This window comes from Homarus americanus, unplaced genomic scaffold, assembly GCF_018991925.1.
Source record: "Homarus americanus isolate GMGI-L3 unplaced genomic scaffold, GMGI_Hamer_2.0 scaffold50080, whole genome shotgun sequence".
In the NCBI taxonomy this organism is placed as follows: domain Eukaryota; kingdom Metazoa; phylum Arthropoda; class Malacostraca; order Decapoda; family Nephropidae; genus Homarus; species Homarus americanus.
The window spans coordinates 30,001-47,997 of NW_024728473.1; the positions used below are offsets into that span (position 1 = coordinate 30,001).

General features: G+C 39.7%; 1 protein-coding gene and 1 long non-coding RNA gene across 2 annotated transcripts; both read right to left on the reverse strand.

Moving 5' to 3' along the window:
* Nucleotides 1–3,147: 3,147 nt before the first annotated feature.
* On the reverse strand, nt 3,148–10,162 carry LOC121866091. The gene is made up of 2 exons (XR_006088887.1): nt 8,772–10,162; nt 3,148–8,737 (listed from the first exon to the last, which is right to left on the reverse strand). It is a non-coding gene; the product is annotated as an uncharacterized LOC121866091 (long non-coding RNA).
* An 81-nt stretch (nt 10,163–10,243) lies between these two features.
* Nucleotides 10,244–16,939, reverse strand: LOC121866092. Its single transcript, XM_042365689.1, has 4 exons — nt 16,875–16,939; nt 14,572–14,809; nt 12,468–12,634; nt 10,244–11,901 (listed from the first exon to the last, which is right to left on the reverse strand). Exons 1-4 carry the CDS (start codon nt 16,937–16,939, stop codon nt 11,646–11,648), a joined length of 726 nt encoding a protein of 241 aa, XP_042221623.1. The 3' UTR covers nt 10,244–11,645.
* Nucleotides 16,940–17,997: the final 1,058 nt, after the last annotated feature.

Sequence of the window (17,997 nt, forward strand, 5' to 3'; positions counted from 1 at the left end):
ACTCTACTGTAAGTGAGAGCTTGGGAGGGAAGTACCTGTACCAAGAGCAGCACTACTCTCCTAAGTCAGTAGACACAATGGTGAATGGTCCCGCAAACCCGCGTGAAATCGATGAAAATGAAAGTTAGACCAGATAATGCACACGGCGGCCTTCCCGACCAAACGACAACACAACGCATCGATCACATCTCTGCGCCCTGACGCCCGTATTATTAAACAACATCTTCCCTTAAAGAGGGTCGTCGTGTTTCAACCCGAGTTTTAAACTAAATGAGTCCCGAGAGACACCGCAGTACTGTACTTAAGATGTTGTTTTATAATACGGGCGTGAGTCTGTCAATCACTTTAGGAGACGTTAGGTTAAATTGGCATCATCTTGATTACGTGTTTGATGACCCAAGTTATTGATGATTTGTACTACGCTATAACATCAACACGAGTGACATTAAATCTCATAGCTTGTTCTTTCTATGAATATTACAGAGACGAACAAGTTTTATAAGAATGATTTATCAATTTTATAAAGAAAAACAATAACTGGAGGAATTGCTGTACAAGTTTTTTTTTTTATTTTGATTGACAAGGACGCCACGTTTGTAATCTTTCACACCAACAACACACAGTCCATCAGAATTAAGCTCCCCCCTTCCCCCTTGTGTATGGACCCAGCCAATGAGCAGCCGAGACGTCATTTAAGAGCAAACTAAGAAGAAAAAAACTTTCTGCTTAATTCCTTTACATATAATAACTTCCCGTATTATACACAGGCATCAGATAAGACAAACTATACTCTTTAAGAAAATTCATAAAAGTTGTTTGGAAAGTTAATAATGCTTTTACAGTAAACAACGAAAGTATTATAAATTATCCCTAAAAGACAGTTTTCATAAGGGGTCACGCTGCTCTCCCTATTGTCTTCTCCTCACGCACAGATGTCTTCATATTTGGCCAAAAATTCGGTTAAAATTTTTACAGGCGTCATCTGGCCACCTGTAAGTGCTGTATCTTAAGGCCACTTGCCCTGATTATTGTCCACTTTGCCACTTTGCTATAATTATATTGTTGATGTTACACTCTTTTCCTGAACTTTAACAACTAAGGGTTTTAATCACATTTATAAGATCAGTCCACAGTAATCATTCCTCTTAACCTAAAAACCTACTGTACTGTACTTCTCTCTGGTGTTCAGTATCTCCTTGGAACATCAAGACCGTAGCTTACCCTCACTGAACACGTGGGTTAACTATTCGATATCACTTGACCACCTCTTACCTACATTCACTGTTTGATGGCTGGTAAATACCGTATACCATTATATAAGAGGGTGTGGTATATAATGTCCCCTTTATCCTGAATAATGTTTATGCCCAGGTAAGTGTCCATTATAATTTTTTTCTCCACCTGTAAACATATGTCTGTCTCTCTTAAATGTAACGGTTGATGTTTTGCATAATGTTTAGTATAATCTCTGATGTTATTTGATGTTGTTACGTAGTGATATAACATCAACATTCACCTGTAGTTGTTCTCCTTAACATAATGATTTACAACTGTTGAAGTCCATGTTTGATCTTAGTATTGTAGGTGATCTTTGTAAATGTTTGGTGGAAGAGTATAGACGATTATCTTAATGTGAACAAACAAAACAAATCGATAGTGACACAAGAAATAGGTCATTTACGTTGATTATTTATGGTGTGACGCAAGAAATAGGTTACTTAAGTTGATTATTTATGGTGTGATGTAAGAAATTGGTCACTTATGTTGATTCTTAATGGCGTGACGCAAGAAATTGGTCACTAATTTTGATTCTTAGTTAGGACGTGAATGAAGGCTGGCAGATGTACATTTAATAAACAAAGCGGAAAAAGACTCATATTTAACCCCGTCTATGAAATATATTTAGAATCAAGGTATTTGGTTTAGTCTGGGAGGTAATTAGTAACCAACACCTATGACCATGTTCATACACCAGGTGACATACAGGTGATGTGTATGTCCAAGAGGCAAAGGTGAATAAAGTATTATTTTTTTTTAGGATAATGAAAAGTAATTTCTTTAAGTTACAAAAATTATTATTCATATCTATTAGTTTCAGTTACAAATACTACACAACTAGCCAGTAATAGCACTGGCCCGATGATGGCGCACTATGACACATGCCGGTCTAGTGGCTCATCGTGGCTCTGGTCAGTCTCATAGTCTCTGCCCAGTGGTGGAGCCATAGTAGGCTACCATTGTGGCCTCACTCTGCTAGTGGTGACCCTCGCCAGCCACTGTGACACACATCACTGTGGCTCACTGTGGTCCACTCTGGCATTAACCATCCTGGCCCACTCTACCACTTGATTAATGTGGCCCAATTCTATCACTCTGCCTCTGACCACTATGGCCCACTCTGCCTCTGACCAACGTGGCCCAAACCTCTTGACCACTATGGCCCACTCTGCCTCTGACCAACGGTGACCCAGTCTAATCATGGCGATCTTGACCAAAATCTGCCACTGACTATCCTGACTCACTCACCAACCACTTGTGACTCACCTCCTGATCTAAATACAACGTGAGACATAGAGCAATGTTTTTTAGTGTCGCCAACAACAATTCACCTCTTTTTTTTTTTAATAATAATGAAGCACGTAAATTATAATAGTATCCCTGCAGCATTTCTCTTACACTCTAATTTGTATATCAACTATATTTCGTCTTGGGTTAACTAGTCCGCAGTCCCGTAACTTCTATATAACATGGAGGGGAAAAAGTGTAGAGGTTGTGGCGTGTGAATTATGATGCTATAGTTTTCCCTTCAATCAGTAGCACCGTTTTCTGTGACTGTGATTAGCTCTGTTGTTCCCATTTTCTGTTATATTTGATTTCTTGAATGCTTATTGGGCAACTAGACTATAAAATTGTTAACCAATCGGCATCATTAGGTGTCTCATTGGTCCATCTTGCCCTACAGTTTTCCCCCTTGTGACACTCATTTCTGGGGTGCTGATTGGCTACCTATGCCATCATATCCCAACAAATGAGCGCCTCTCGTACAGACGAACTCATGAAATAGAATAACATACCAACTTTTATGTACAAAATACAAGTTATACAGTGCCAACTATACAAGGTTTTTTATAAGAAAGAAAAACAATATTCAGTAAGTTACTTTTAGGTGTACATAAATATATGATAACAAAATTAGCTGACAAGCGGAGGGATAGAGGGAGGGATAGAGGGAGGGAAGCTACGTATTACATAATTCTTTAAACATTACTTCTTGACTAAGTAACAGGATCTATATTTACTCCTATAAGAAACTAACTAATATAGTACTGTTATTGAAAAGATATAGCCACTCCTCTTAAGTACAAACACAATATAGTCAATTATAACAAGGAATTACAACAAGAATATCAACAACAGTGGAATTATGAGTGTGATATTACCTCGTCAGTTTACATAGAAAGAAATACATTTTTGGCGTCGAATTTAATAACAGTGTATTATTCGGTATGTAATAACAAGGACAGTGATGTATGGTAAAGTGTAACATACAGTTAGAACCATTGTATAAATATACCTCTTTTATCATACACCAGAAATAATGGAACAGTGTATGAATGTAGTAACTTTGTATTTATGGTAAACTAATATATAAGCCCCGGAAGCTCCTGCTATAAAGGTAAATTATATTAATCTTTGGGCGCTGTTTTAATGATGTTTATATTTTGTGTTGTTTTAATCTTATCAAACATAAACCATTTGGTGTCAAACAATTATACAGCAACAAACAGATTCACGTTTAATTGACTGTAATGGTAATGTCGTTTATCATGCTCACACTTACACACTGAGTACTGTACCGAGTCAAAACAATGCTATCCCACACTGAGAACCCATAGATTTATATTGTTAAATGTGTAACTTCATTATCTCCAACTTAAAAATTTTCATTAATCCAATATAGCATAGGCAACACACATTATGAATTTGACAAAATCTAAATCACTTCATTAACATCAGATTATACCAAACATATTTTAAGGTAATCGATGTGAAATTTCACCTAGGACTATCCTGATAAACTTATGATATAATTTAAGACTAGAATATAATTGATGCTCTTTTGATTTCGACATAAAACACGCAGCGGTAACTCTACTGTACAACGGCCCTTCTCACCCCATCATGACACAGTTGAGTCATTAACTAAAAAAATTAAAAATAAAAATACAAAATTCATCTGTTTACTTCAGCACTTGGCCGGAAATATTGCCCTGACAAACTGACAAACGAAAAACAAACGAGAAAGGTGAATACAAACGGGCGACTGCTGAGGACCTGGCATTCGAACCTAATATCCCCGGCACTTGAAGACGGAATGCAGAGAGGTGTGTACTATACAATATTTACTTAAGTACCTTATATAATATACGTTGGACAAGTTACGATTTTTTTATGATGCGAGGAAATTCTCCAAACGGTAAATATTGTAAATAAATAATGAAAGCTGTGAGCATTCTTGGCTTGCACCGATAAAACAACACGTTTAATTCACCTTAGTCGGATTTTCACCGTTGGAAACCATTTACAAACGCCAAAGAAAAACTCAGTCTCCTCTTACGAATGAAATCCAGATAAACAGAGGCATATTCACTGTTAATTATTTTCTATAACGCACTGTAGTCTTACCTTTTTTAACTGAGATCCGTTGTAGTTAATAATTTATCTGTTTTACGTGGACTCAATCCTGACCCTCACGTACTCAGACGCTGGCCGGGTGGGGGTGGGAGAGTGGGGCAGTCTCTCAGACAAGCGCGTCCGTTCACTTATAAGAATACTGAGGCACTGGATCTCTCGCCTTACCGATCACACTTCGTAATGTTTTGGTGAAGAATGACAACACAACACTCGGTAAAATTATTGTTTACTTGCTGCAACTACCCTTTGGTCGTGTCACATGCTGTTACTTATTAATTTTTTAACAATAATTTAATTGTTCTGATTTTGTATGCCTATTTAAACTAAATAATAGATTAATTTCGGGATTTTTATATACAGTATTATAATCGCCTTTACAGTATATATTTTTACATGTTAGGAATTTTCTTTACCACTAATTTTTCAAACATTTTAAACAATTTCACTTCATTTCGTTTTTTTTTATTAATGAAAAAATACAAGATTTTTAAAGTTTTCTGCTTCCCCTTGGTACATTATTATTATATGAATTACATTATACAACTTCACCCTTTTCTCAGATCCAGGACTTTATTATAAGTCCTTGTACCTCGTGAGTATTATTACCATAACTTATAAGACTAAATATACATCGTCACCATAGTTTTCTGTTTCTGCATTACGTTAATTTACTCATAATACTGTAGTATAACTTTTCGTTGTACTCAAGCTCTCGGAGTTTATTCTAATGATTGCGTTTATTGTAAGCATGATAATTACATACAAGGAAGAGAACAGGATGATAACGTGTGTGTGTGTGTTTTAATTAACCTATTGTTGTACTGTACCTGATGATAGGTGGAGTTTTATGACTAATGGAGGTAATTATGATACTAAATGGCTGTCTTTATTCGTCCCTGACTCATAGTAGTAATTATAATACACTATATTATATAATTAGTAACATAATACAAATCAGAACTACAACAATACCACACATAAACAGATATAGTGTACATATTAAGACATACAGTATATACTAGATTATATATGAATTTCAAACATAACTAATTGAATAGGAAAGTAAAAAGTACTTTTTATATACTGGAAATACATATCACTATCGGAGCTATATAAACTCAGTCAGCTATACTTAATAGAGCTATAAAGAACAATTAGAGTCATATATGTTACAGAAATTAAAGAGTTTGAATATATATTGTGGTGTAGAGGTGAGGTACAGGCAGGTAAGGGGGCTATGTAAACAATGGTATATTTCTACAGTTGTAAATGACGTTACTAATGGAATGATAAGAGATAAGGAGCTATATCCATTAAGATAGAGAAGGTTGATAAATGAGAAGAAAGAAGAGGGCAAAAATATGATAACCTGAGATATGGAATTAACTGAGAGAGATAAGGGTGTAAAGAGGAGTGGCTGGGATATTTCTAGGATAAACTTGTACTGAAGGAAGTTATTATTAACTAGACGGACATAAAATGGGATGTGCTAATTTACCGCACACCAAGGTACTGGAAATGACAAAAGTGGAACTTAATGTACAAAATCAATCATATACAGTACAGGAGAGGAAACAATCTCCTGTGGCCATTATTATAGGAAACATGAGAGAGAAATTACATACTGTCGCTAGCTTTATAGAAAACGGGAGAGTGGGTTAAATTTGACGTGAGTGTGGTAATGTATAGTCGTGCTTCCTACACTAAATGTTGAGCAGACGTGTATGTGCTGAAGCTGTTAGTAGGAAACATTATCTGACTGACTGGTAGTGAACGATGTGTGGCTCCAGGGGCAGTCAGCTAGGGCGTGATGCGGGTTATGTACAGATTGATAGCTGAAGCTGTGAAGGAGTGAATTTATTGTTATTTTTCGCTCACTAAAAACAAACCTGGTAACAGAGTGTCACTGAGGATTTTTTCCGTTAAAAGAAAATATCGTCTTGGTGATATTAAAGATAAATAATGTCCTTTGTGTAAAAGGTGATTCACTACGGCTGTGCTGTTTCAACACTTGACAGAAACAAATGGCATTTATGAATGTTTGTGCCTCATTCTCTAAATAATTTCCCTTTTATTCTACAGAAACCACATGTAGAGGGAAAAGGGGGTAATACATATCAAATATCTTAGATGATGAGGACTTGTAACTCTAAGAATATCCAACACCATATCACCAGTGATTTATAAAGAATAAAATAACAATGATGGAATAAAAGATGAAATTCTTCCTTGAATATTGAAATGAGATGAACTGGAAACAAATAAATTTCTTCAGCAAATTGTATAATATTCCGAGACTTACACTGCTGCCATCACCCGTAAACTGTGGTCAACAAGCGACATGGGTTGTGTGAGGTTAGACTAATATCTACAGTTCATCACCGTTGTCCTGACAGCGTCCATGATGCTGGCGTTTTCCTCCAGTCTACAAAGTGATCTTGGTAGAGTGTCCGCGTGTCATATACCCATTCCAAGTTACGAAACGAGTGATACAAAATATGACTCCTCAAAGCACCTGTTTCTTAATACCTGAAACCCAGTGTGATACAGGTGTATATTGCGAATGTATCGTCTTCTGTATGTTCTCGGTCCCAAAGGCTTTCCTTATGACAAGTACACAACAGGATTGATCATGTATGATGTGCTGTCAGTAGCAAAAATAAATATGTAAACAAACCTGCCTTGAACTTTCACTAGTCTCCATTCTTCAGTTAAAGCTCTCACTCTCTGAATGCAGTTTAAACCACTAAGTTATGCGACTGTTAATCTCATAAAACAATGCACGTAATTATGCATGTGATACACTAACTCTACATACGTCATGTACTAACCAGACTTGATCCTTGTGAGCATTAAGTACAGTTGTTCCACAAGACAAACGGAGCCCCAAAGTTCTCGGCTCCAGTATGTGGTATGACACAATAAACTGAACCCGTCAGCACAGTCCACAGCGTTCTGATGCCGAGTACTTGTATAAAAATTGACTCTTGACAGGTTCTCCGTAAGAGTGAACCAACAATGTTTTGATGCTGCATCAACAGCAGGTTCAAAGGCACCTTTCTCAACAGCCACGAGCTGTACAGTGAGTACGCATCACTTGCTCTTCCTGTGCTCTACAAAATATATTTCAATTTAAAATTTCCTGCCATACAGAGAAGACAACTCACAAAGAGAGTTTCAAGGCAGAACAAGTCTGTTTAGCAAAGGGTATTTAGAGTAAGTGTACAGTATGTTGATCTTGTGACCACGTTACCTGACTAACACTGATTAGGCTATTATTGCCAATGGGATGTAATAGATTATGCAAATATTGTCATTAATTTACACACGTTTCAAAAAAGTGCATGCGAGAGGTACAATAGCTTTATTTACAATGTATTAAAAACTTTAGTTAATTCCATACCAGCTGGAAGTTACACAACAAAAGAACCGATATTTCTGGACTGGATTTCCAACTCATTAGCCATTGAAGGAAAGCCTCGTCAACGTGGTTCTCTCACCGGCTATTCGAAAACCGCATCACGAGTTGTTGATGCAAAAGTACAAGTTTTGAAAAGCTACTCAGATAGTAGTAGAATTAGAAAATCTCACGGCTGATTCCTCAAGAATCAGGATGATGATAATGATGATAATGATGATGATGATGATGATCACCAAGGATGGTCTGACCATCAAAGCCTGACTGTCACTCGACCCTGCTGAGGTCTGACTATTGTCCTTACTTATTGACCGTGACAACTGACAGGAACCTCAACACCACTGATAAACGTCGACCACTGATCACTGCTGAGGCCAAACTGACAACTGACTGTACAAGATAATTTCCTGTCCAGCCGTGTTATAGACCTTATCTGTTTACTGCTGGAACTCAACCACTTGAGATGTTCAGCTGTCATTACTGGTGAAGCACAACCAGTGATGACAAGTAGACCTTGACAAGTGGTGAAGCTAACAGTCAGTAAGACCAGAGCTGAGAGTCCATCTCCAGCAACAGTGAGGAGATGATTTCACTCCCTAAGCCTGGCAGGTGGTGAGACCCAACCTCTAGTGAGACCCAACCTCTAGTGAGACCCAACCTCTAATGAGACCCAACCTCAGGTGAGACCCAACCGTTGGTGAAGCCCCCCACTACTAGCCAGGCTCGACCACTGAAGACTTAACGCACCTGAGGTCTGACTCCATCTGCTGATCAACTTCTGTAATTTACGTCACGACTTGTTTATATGTCGTGGCGCCTCAACAACAAACTCCGGGCGCTGCATGATACATCCAGTCTCTTCTGTTGTACGTGTAAGAGCTTTATCCTCAGGCAACCGTAGCACTGTCCCCTCTGTATGTCTCTGAGCTCCCGGGGAACCATCCGTGACAGTACAGGTCGTCAGAAGTTCACGTCATGGACTTCCTCAGCCACTACGGTCTCATTAAAATTCAACTTCAAAAAGTAGCTTCGCTTGCATGAAGTCACGAGAAGATTAGTCAAGTTACCACGAGCTGCAGTGATTGGTTCTCGCGCTGCTGAGGTACTGACGAGGCGAATGGCGACGACATCTACCGGCCATTGTTGCACTTGATAGCTCGGCAGTTTAGTTCAGTGTGAGTGTTTCTTTACCTTCCTCTGTCCACTGTCAGTTCACTTTATTTATATGAAGGTCCTTTTGGTACTTCAACGTTTCACAAAGTACCTGTGAAGGGCGGCGTGAGGGCACACACTTTAAAAAGCCATGAGGCAGCACAGTGAACTCTCTAAAAGATTTATTTCTTTATAGTCAAAAAATTCTTCTCAAAGCCGTTCTGTATTTACGGTTTACCAAAGAGAGAACACATCACCGACTTGATGTTGTTATGACGAAAACACTTCAGGGAACATAATCCTCTTCTCATCAATAAAAAAAAACAACAACAACAGACATTTCTCCACAATGCTCAAGATCTCACTTACTTCCCTGGGTACCGTCAGTACGGGGTCGTATTCAACAGCAAGAACGAAATTATTGTCAATATGTTGAGACTGAAGCGACTACGAGGACCTGGGCCGCGAGAGGGTAGGAGGGGACCGGAGGCCTAATGGGCTTGGGATTAACATTAGTGGTAATGGAAGGACTCCTCCCTCTGTACACCAGTGGTTCTGCTAGTCGCTTCAGATTATTATTGCCTCAAGGAACTTGGAGGAGGAGGTTGGAGGGACTAATCCTCTGATAGAAGTGGTGGGGAGGGATGGGGACGTGAAGAGGAGGGATGGGGACGTGAAGAGGATGGATGGGGACGTGAAGAGGAGGGATGGGGAGGACGTGAAGAGGAGGGGTGAGGACGTGAAGAGGAGGGGTGGGGACGTGAAGAGGAGGGATAGGGACGTGAAGAGAAGGGGTAGGGACGTGAAGAGAAGGGTGGGGACGTGAAGAGGAGGGATGGGGACGTGAGAGGAGGGATAGGACGGAAGAGAAGGGGTGGGGACGTGAAGAGGAGGGATGGGGACGTGAAGAGGAGGATGGGGACGTAAAGAGGAGGGATGGAGACGTGAAGAGAAGGGGTGGGGACGTGAAGAGGAGGGATGGGGACGTGAAGAGGAGGGATGGGGACGTGAAGAGGAGGGATGGGGACGTAAAGAGGAGGGATGGAGACGTGAAGAGGAGGGGGTGGGGAATGAGGGTTCAGTAAATTGATTCAGTGTGTTAATTAAAGACTCGAATGTCTGTTCCAGAAGTTTCTGGAATATATACATATATATCATTAGTTTTTACGTAGTCAACATATTGATAGAGAGGATACCAATTATATAATGGACTTACTCGTGTTTTGAGAGAGAGAGAGAAAGAGAGAGAGACGATCAAACAAGCCGGATGAAGCTTCACTTAACTATAGTTTGGACGACTCCTAACCTAACGGCTCCAGGAAATTTGTGCAAATGACAACAATGTTTTTTCCTACTAATCCAGTTGAAGGTTCTAAGGGAGGGTAATATATATATGTATATATATATATATATATTTATATATTTTATATATATGTTTTGAGATCTATCTAAACTATAATAGATAATTCCATATACAACATATTTTAAGGCTTATAAACATGTAAACGGACCACCCACGGCCCTTGATCAACAGTGGGGACAAGAGACTTGAGACTTCCTCGACGTACATATCAAAGTGTAAGGCTTAGCTGACGTCATGTCCTGGGCCAAGGTGGCCTCTGATCCACGAATTATCGAGCCTGTCCGTCCTTGGACGTCCTGGACAAATCCCAGCAGTCCTTTCTGCTTCTCAAGATCATCACTGGAGATGTCAAACAACAATAATAGTAACTTATAATAAGGTTCATCTCTTTATACAATTAAATAGTTTTTCTCGGCATTCAACAACAAATGAGACTTAGATACGTAAACGGGAGAGTTCTCATGTCGAGTGCCCACAATACTACGCTAGGTATGGCCCGTGGAAAGGCAAAGAAAGCACCGATCTTGTTCTACCTGTTACCGCAACATGACGACAGTCGTGGGGGACTTGGAAGCCATTATCACAGAGTGGACACACCAACAACCACGGCCTGCAATGCCGCCCCCGACCAAAAATGTGCTTTCATGCATGGTAGAACGGTTAAACTCTTATCTACTCAACTTGCACCATCAAACTCTTCAATGGGACCTTCGTGTTTCCTCTTGTTGTTCCGTCCGCTCTCCATGTTAACGTCTAAGAAAGAGTCAGATGGAAGAGGTCTCGTACCTGACGGCAAGAGGATTCACTAGAAACTAAGTCTAAGGTGAAGAGTGTGAACATTCTACCAGTGTTGAATAGGACGAGCGTGGCGGGGCGCGGCCCAGACCAAGACAAAGACAGCTCAGGGTCCACCTGGAGGGAAGGTAGTAACTCGCGGTCTGCTACAACCGCGGTTGGGAGTAGGGTGATGGCACAGCAACACTACAAAGGTGCACCGCGGGTCGCGTGTGGGGGACCTCAGGTGTTACGGACATATTCTGACCGCTTCACTAGCGGCAGGATGACGAGGAACACCACCGAGCTGACGGTGGTGACGATGAAGAAGATCCAGAACAGGATGCGGTCGACGGCGATGGCAATGACTCGCCATTCATTGAGGCGCTTCTTCTCGGCGTCTTCACGCTCCTGGCGGCTGAGCAGGATCTTCAGGGCTCTGATGATCTCCTCCTGAGCTCTGTTTGTACCCACGCCCGCGAGGTTGGGGCTGTAGGCGCTGACGAGGTAGAAGAAACATTGTCATCAGTTTTAACAACGAACAGAATCCTTTACATTATCACATACAAATACATACACTCAACTTAAGGGCCTTGGGTGACACAGAGGAGGTGTTGCTAATTGTTGGCAGGTGTAGTGTAATGTATAACATTCTGGAAAAGTGTCACCTCGTAGCTGACACTGGCTGGAGGCACATAATTTTGAAAGAGAACACACACACACACACACACACACACACACACACACACACTTACACTACAAACTCAACCAGATTTCAACACAGGTAACTATAAAATTAATGTAGGCCACTCCAAACCACAATCACCACCTCCAACACTAACGCTACCAATTTCACAACCATCCACCACTTTCACCAACACCATTAACACTACCACTTTCACCACCTTCCACCACCACCACTTTCCACCACTAATAACACCACTTTCACCACCACCACTATTACCATCATCTACCACCATCACCAACTTCCACCACCACCACCTTCCACCACTAATAACACCACTTTCACCACCATATTACACCACCACCACCACCACCACTTACCTGTTAGTATTAGCATTAGTGTTCCTCCTGTAGGTGTTGTTGTCGTTGTTAAAGTCTCGCCAGCCAATGTTCAGGTTGTGGAGATCCTCGGCGCTAGAGAAGTCCCCTGGCCCAGCCTCCTTTATCTCCTCCCCGACTCCGTCCACTGTCAGCCGAATCGTGTCGTTCTGAGGTGAGTAGACAGGTGTCCCACGGAGGCAAGACCACACGGTGAGGAAAAAAAACACAAGGTAAGCAATTAGATATGGTTTTATATACAGAAATAATATAACAAGAACATTCAAGTACAGGTATGAAATGAGCCAGGTGTAGACAAATCACACAGGTGTAGACGAGTCACACAGGTGTAGACAAATCACACAGGTGTAGACGAATCACACAGGTGTAGACAAGTCACACAGGTGTAGACGAGTCACACAGGTGTAGACGAATCACACAGGTGTAGACAAATCACACAGGTGTAGACAAATCACACAGGTGTAGACGAGTCACAGGTGTAGACAAGTCACACAGGTGCAGACAAATCACACAGGTGTAGACAAATCACACAGGTGTAGACAAATCACACAGGTGTAGACGAACGAATACCCAGGGTAGTCTATAAACTGAATAGATAAATTGAGAAAGATAATTAAGATGAAATTTAACTTTAGAGTTTTCCCTCTGAATAGAAAGTTGAAGTTATCTATGTTAATACAAGATCATCTGTTCAGGTGTGATTAACGCATCACTCAGGTGTATCACGACCTTAAAAGCTGTTTCTTTGTCTATCACCTATAAAGAATTCACTAAAAAACTAAACAAAACGATACAAACTGAAACAAAATGGAACTCAACACATAAGTGACTCTGAAGCGTTTCAATTAATAAAGGTTCTTCATGATAATTAATAGCAGATTGGATAACCTATTTGAGAACTCTGAACATTGTATAAGACTTCACAGCTTCACTACACCTTGGCAATTTCGAGTCGAATATACTTTTGTTTCGTGATGTAATTATTCTCAGGTATCCTAGACAGGTAAAATTAATTAAAGAGGTCAAACATTCTCCGACCTTTGACCTCTATTAAATGGCCCGACGAAAAGATAAACTAAAACAGTAACTAAATATTAGAAAATAAAATTAAAAAGATAAACTAATACGATAAAGAAGAGATATAAGAAGTGAGTAAAGGAAATAGAGAGATCCAGAAATTAGGATATAAGAGAGAGAGAGAGAGAGCGAGAGAGAGAGAGAGCCACGAAAACAAAATATAAACTGAACAAACGTGTGGAACAACAGACAAGTGATAAAAGAGGGAGATGTTGTTGACGAGTGAACTGAAGGTAATGAAATGGTCAAAGGTTTAGTGGGACGACAAGAGTTTATAACGAGAACGACCTTCACCACTTGCCCTGTCCTCCTGCCAGGGGTGTGGAGGCGAGTGGATCCTCTGAGTATTTACAGTCCCCTTCACTTGTGCATTTACACGGGCTCATCATATAAACATTACATTGAGATATTTGTTTTGATATTGTTTTACTTTGATTCCATATTGTGTTTACTATTACGAGTTTCTTCATGTCGAATGTAAACAAACACAGGAGTATCACACTGCACAAAATCTGACGAGCCCCTGTAAACGCACTAGTGAAGGGGATTTGTAGGTAAGGCATAGAGGGGATGGATTAAGGCTGGCTTAGCGAGTGTAGAACGTGATGGAGGGTAACTGAGATCACTGTTGACGCTACTTTTGATATTATATGTAACTAATACCAGAAAATCTTATTGAGCCCAGAGGCGACACCATACACAAGGGAGTTACGACCTACTACTTAAACAATATTTTACACACACATATACATATATACATCAAAGTGATTGGCCAGGTAGCTAGTTTACCTGGCAGCCAGAAATGGTTTGGGAGGCATCAGTTAACACGGTGTTAACATCCAGTAGCGGGATTACTATTAAAAAGGTGAGCTGAGACAGACACATTGAGTGATAGTTAGGGAGGTGAGGCAGAAACAGAACAGTACCAACTTTCCCCGGTGACACAGAGTCGATTCCTAACTTGACACCTGAAGGGGAGATAAGATGAGGAACTCTATCTCTTCCTTACCTTAGCGAGATGGTCCTTAGCGATACTGTTGGAGTAGTCCCCGTAGAGAGCAGTGGTGACGACGCGGGCGTGGGCGTTTGTATGAGGGTGAGTGAGGGCCGCCTCCTCTCCACCTCCCTTGGTCGACCTGGTGCGTCGTCGTTTGACTCGTCCTAAGAACCCGCGTCTCGTCCTGCTGCTGTTGTTGTTGGAGGCGCCGCCGATGCTCTTGTCGGAGCCGGCGCCGCTGAGGAACACCCTGACGAAGTATAACAACAGCAAACATTAAAACGGGCGGTGCCAATCTCCGAGGTCTATTCACTTAAGCAATATAACATTCAATCGTAACATTCAATAGTTAACATATTGCATACAACACATTATAACAATCATAATAAATTCTTAAACCCTGATGCTTTAAGTTAAGGAAATTAATAACAAACAATAATGTTAAGCTTTGATTCAGCTGAAATGTGAAACCTTTACCGATGCTAATTATATATCTAACAAAAATGCTTTAACAAACAATTCACTTAAAATGCCAGGAAGATAACATTTAAGATACGAAGAGCAGAGTACACAATGATGATTTTGGGGGAAGATAAGATAAGAATAATGGAATGATGTAGCGATTATGACCACACACACACACACACACACACACACACACACACACACACACACACACACCATGTTTTCCTACTCCGACTCACTCACATTGACCTGATTGATTCACTCTTAAGTAAATCTGTGTCACTCTTAAGTCGGTGTCACTCTTAAGACTGTGTCACTTTTAAGTCTGTGTCACTCTTGTGTGTGTGTCACTCTTAAGTCTACGTCACTCTCAAGTCTATCTCACTCTCAAGTCTATCTCACTCTCAAGTCTATGTCACTCTTAAGTCTGTGTTCATCTTAAGTCTATGTCACTCTTAAGTCTGTGTCACTCTTAAATCTGTGTCACTCTTAAGTCAATGTCACTCTTAAGTCTATGTCACTCTCAAGTCTATGTCACTCTTAAGTCTGTGCCACTCTTAAGTCTGTACCACTCTTAAGTTTATTACACGCTTAAGTCTATGTCACTCTTAAGTTTGTATCACTCTTAAGTCAATGTCACTCTTAAGTCTATGTCACTCTTAACTCTATGTCACTCTTAAGTCTGTGTCACTCTTAAGTTAATGTCACTCTTAAGTCTATGTCACTCTCAAGAATATGTCACTTTTAAGTCCGTGTCACTCTTAAATTAATGTCACTCTTAAGTCTATGTCACTCTTAACTCTGTGTCACTCTTAACTCTGTGTCACTCTTAAGTTAATGTCACTCTTAATTCTATGTCACTCTTAAGTCTATCTCACTCTCAAGCCTATGTCACTCCTAAGTCTGTGTCACTCTTAAGTCTGTCACTCTCAAGTCTATGTCACTCTTAAGTCTATCTCACTCTCAAGTCTGTGTCACTCTTAAGTCTATCTCACTCTCTTGTCTATGTCACTCTTAAGTCTGTGTCACTCTTAAGTCTGTCACTCTCAAGTCTATCTCACTCTCAAGTCTGTGTCACTCTCAAGCCTATGTCACTCCTAAGTCTGTGTCACTCTTAAGTCTGTCACTCTCAAGTCTATATCACTCTTAAGTCTATCTCACTCTCAAGTCTATGTCACTCTTAAGTCTGTGTCACTCTTAATAAAAAAATGACCAATTCTTAAACACTTTTATTTTGACAAGTAAACGAATAATAAAATATACATGCGGGAAATTACAAACTGACAATACTTAACGTTACTTAGAAAAAACACTTAGAAGAAAAAACAAACACAATTTAAGTAACAATTCACTTAAGGATTAACTTACAATGACAAGAGGTCGTAGGGGTTATCGTCATTCCTGTTTATTCTACATATTTGTTATATATATATAAAAACAGACGAATGGAATGAGCTAAACACAAACACACACACACACACACACACACAAACACACACACACACACACACACACACACACACACACACTGAAGCCGAAACATATGCACTGTGATGGAGCGAGAGACATAGAGAGAGAGAGAGAGAGAGAGAGAGAGAGAGAGTGAAGGAAGGAAGGAAGGAGGGAGTGAGGCATAAACTAAGATCACGTCACATGCCCGCCATCAAAGCAAAGGTGAAATACAATACAATACATAACAATAACAACAGGCAAAAAGTCTCGGAAATATAGCGGAAAAATGTTGTAAAAAAAAATAAATTAACAAAACAATAAATAGATTTCAGAACTTCAGCCACACAGAGAATAAATTTCAGATTATATATATTAAAATAAACTGAATAAACTCGTACCTTAGTTTCTTCCACAATAATGATTTACTATGGTGGAAAAAATATGAACTAGATTGGATGGTCATACACGATTATAATTTATGAAGTAACATGAAATTTGCCCTTCCATCCCTCTCTCCCTCACTCCCTCCCTCTCCCCTTCCCTCTCTCTCCCTTCCTTCTCTTTAATAAGCTCTCAGTATGTGGTTAAGACAATGTTTAATTTACCTAAGTGGCTTGAAGGAAGTTAACGAATAGATGAGGGTCTTCAATAAATAACACATACCATATATGAGTGGTTAAAGATGGCTCCCTGTGAAGATTTTACCCAAGTGAATTTATTTTGTGGGCATTTATTGAAAGAATTAAATGATATGAGTATTTGTATATGGAATTTTTGCTTCTATAGATGGGCATTTACTAATCAGGAATTAACTCTTAATATTAATACATCCATGAGAAAAACAGTGATTTTTTTAAATTTATATATAAAGAAATAGAGACTAAAAATGTGTAGAATTTAAGATAAATAATCTTGAGTTGATTAGAGGAATTTGTGGATAATCCAAACATACCCTACAGACACTTCTTTATACACAAGGAACACAAGTATCCACAAACACACCTGAAAAACACACATGTGACTCTATACACACACACACACACACACACACACACACACACACACACACACACGTAAATGGTGTTTGTGACGGTGGCGGTAAACATGGCATAAGAAACACTACATTATTCTAACATAGAAATATTACTTTGATCTTTATTTCATGATAATTATAAACGTCAACGGCAACATTTAGTAAACTTTTAATTATTTTTTTCGATGCTAATTCATTCAATAATTTTCAAGTAGGTGGAGGGTGACCAGACAGAGGTGCGTGGCGGAACGAAGTATATTACCTCTGGCCGGGACCTGACAGCGAGGGGTCATAATGCAGGCGGTGTGGTGTAAGGGGGTTTAGTTGACACACGAGAAATACTAAGCAATGATGATGTTACTTATGACAACAGAAATAATAACGAAACTCTAATGTCTGTCAGTTTATTTCGTGGACCAAGCAAAACAAATGTATTATATCTATATGTGTGTAAAGAGCGCATCTACACATTCCTGGAAGTCGGGAAT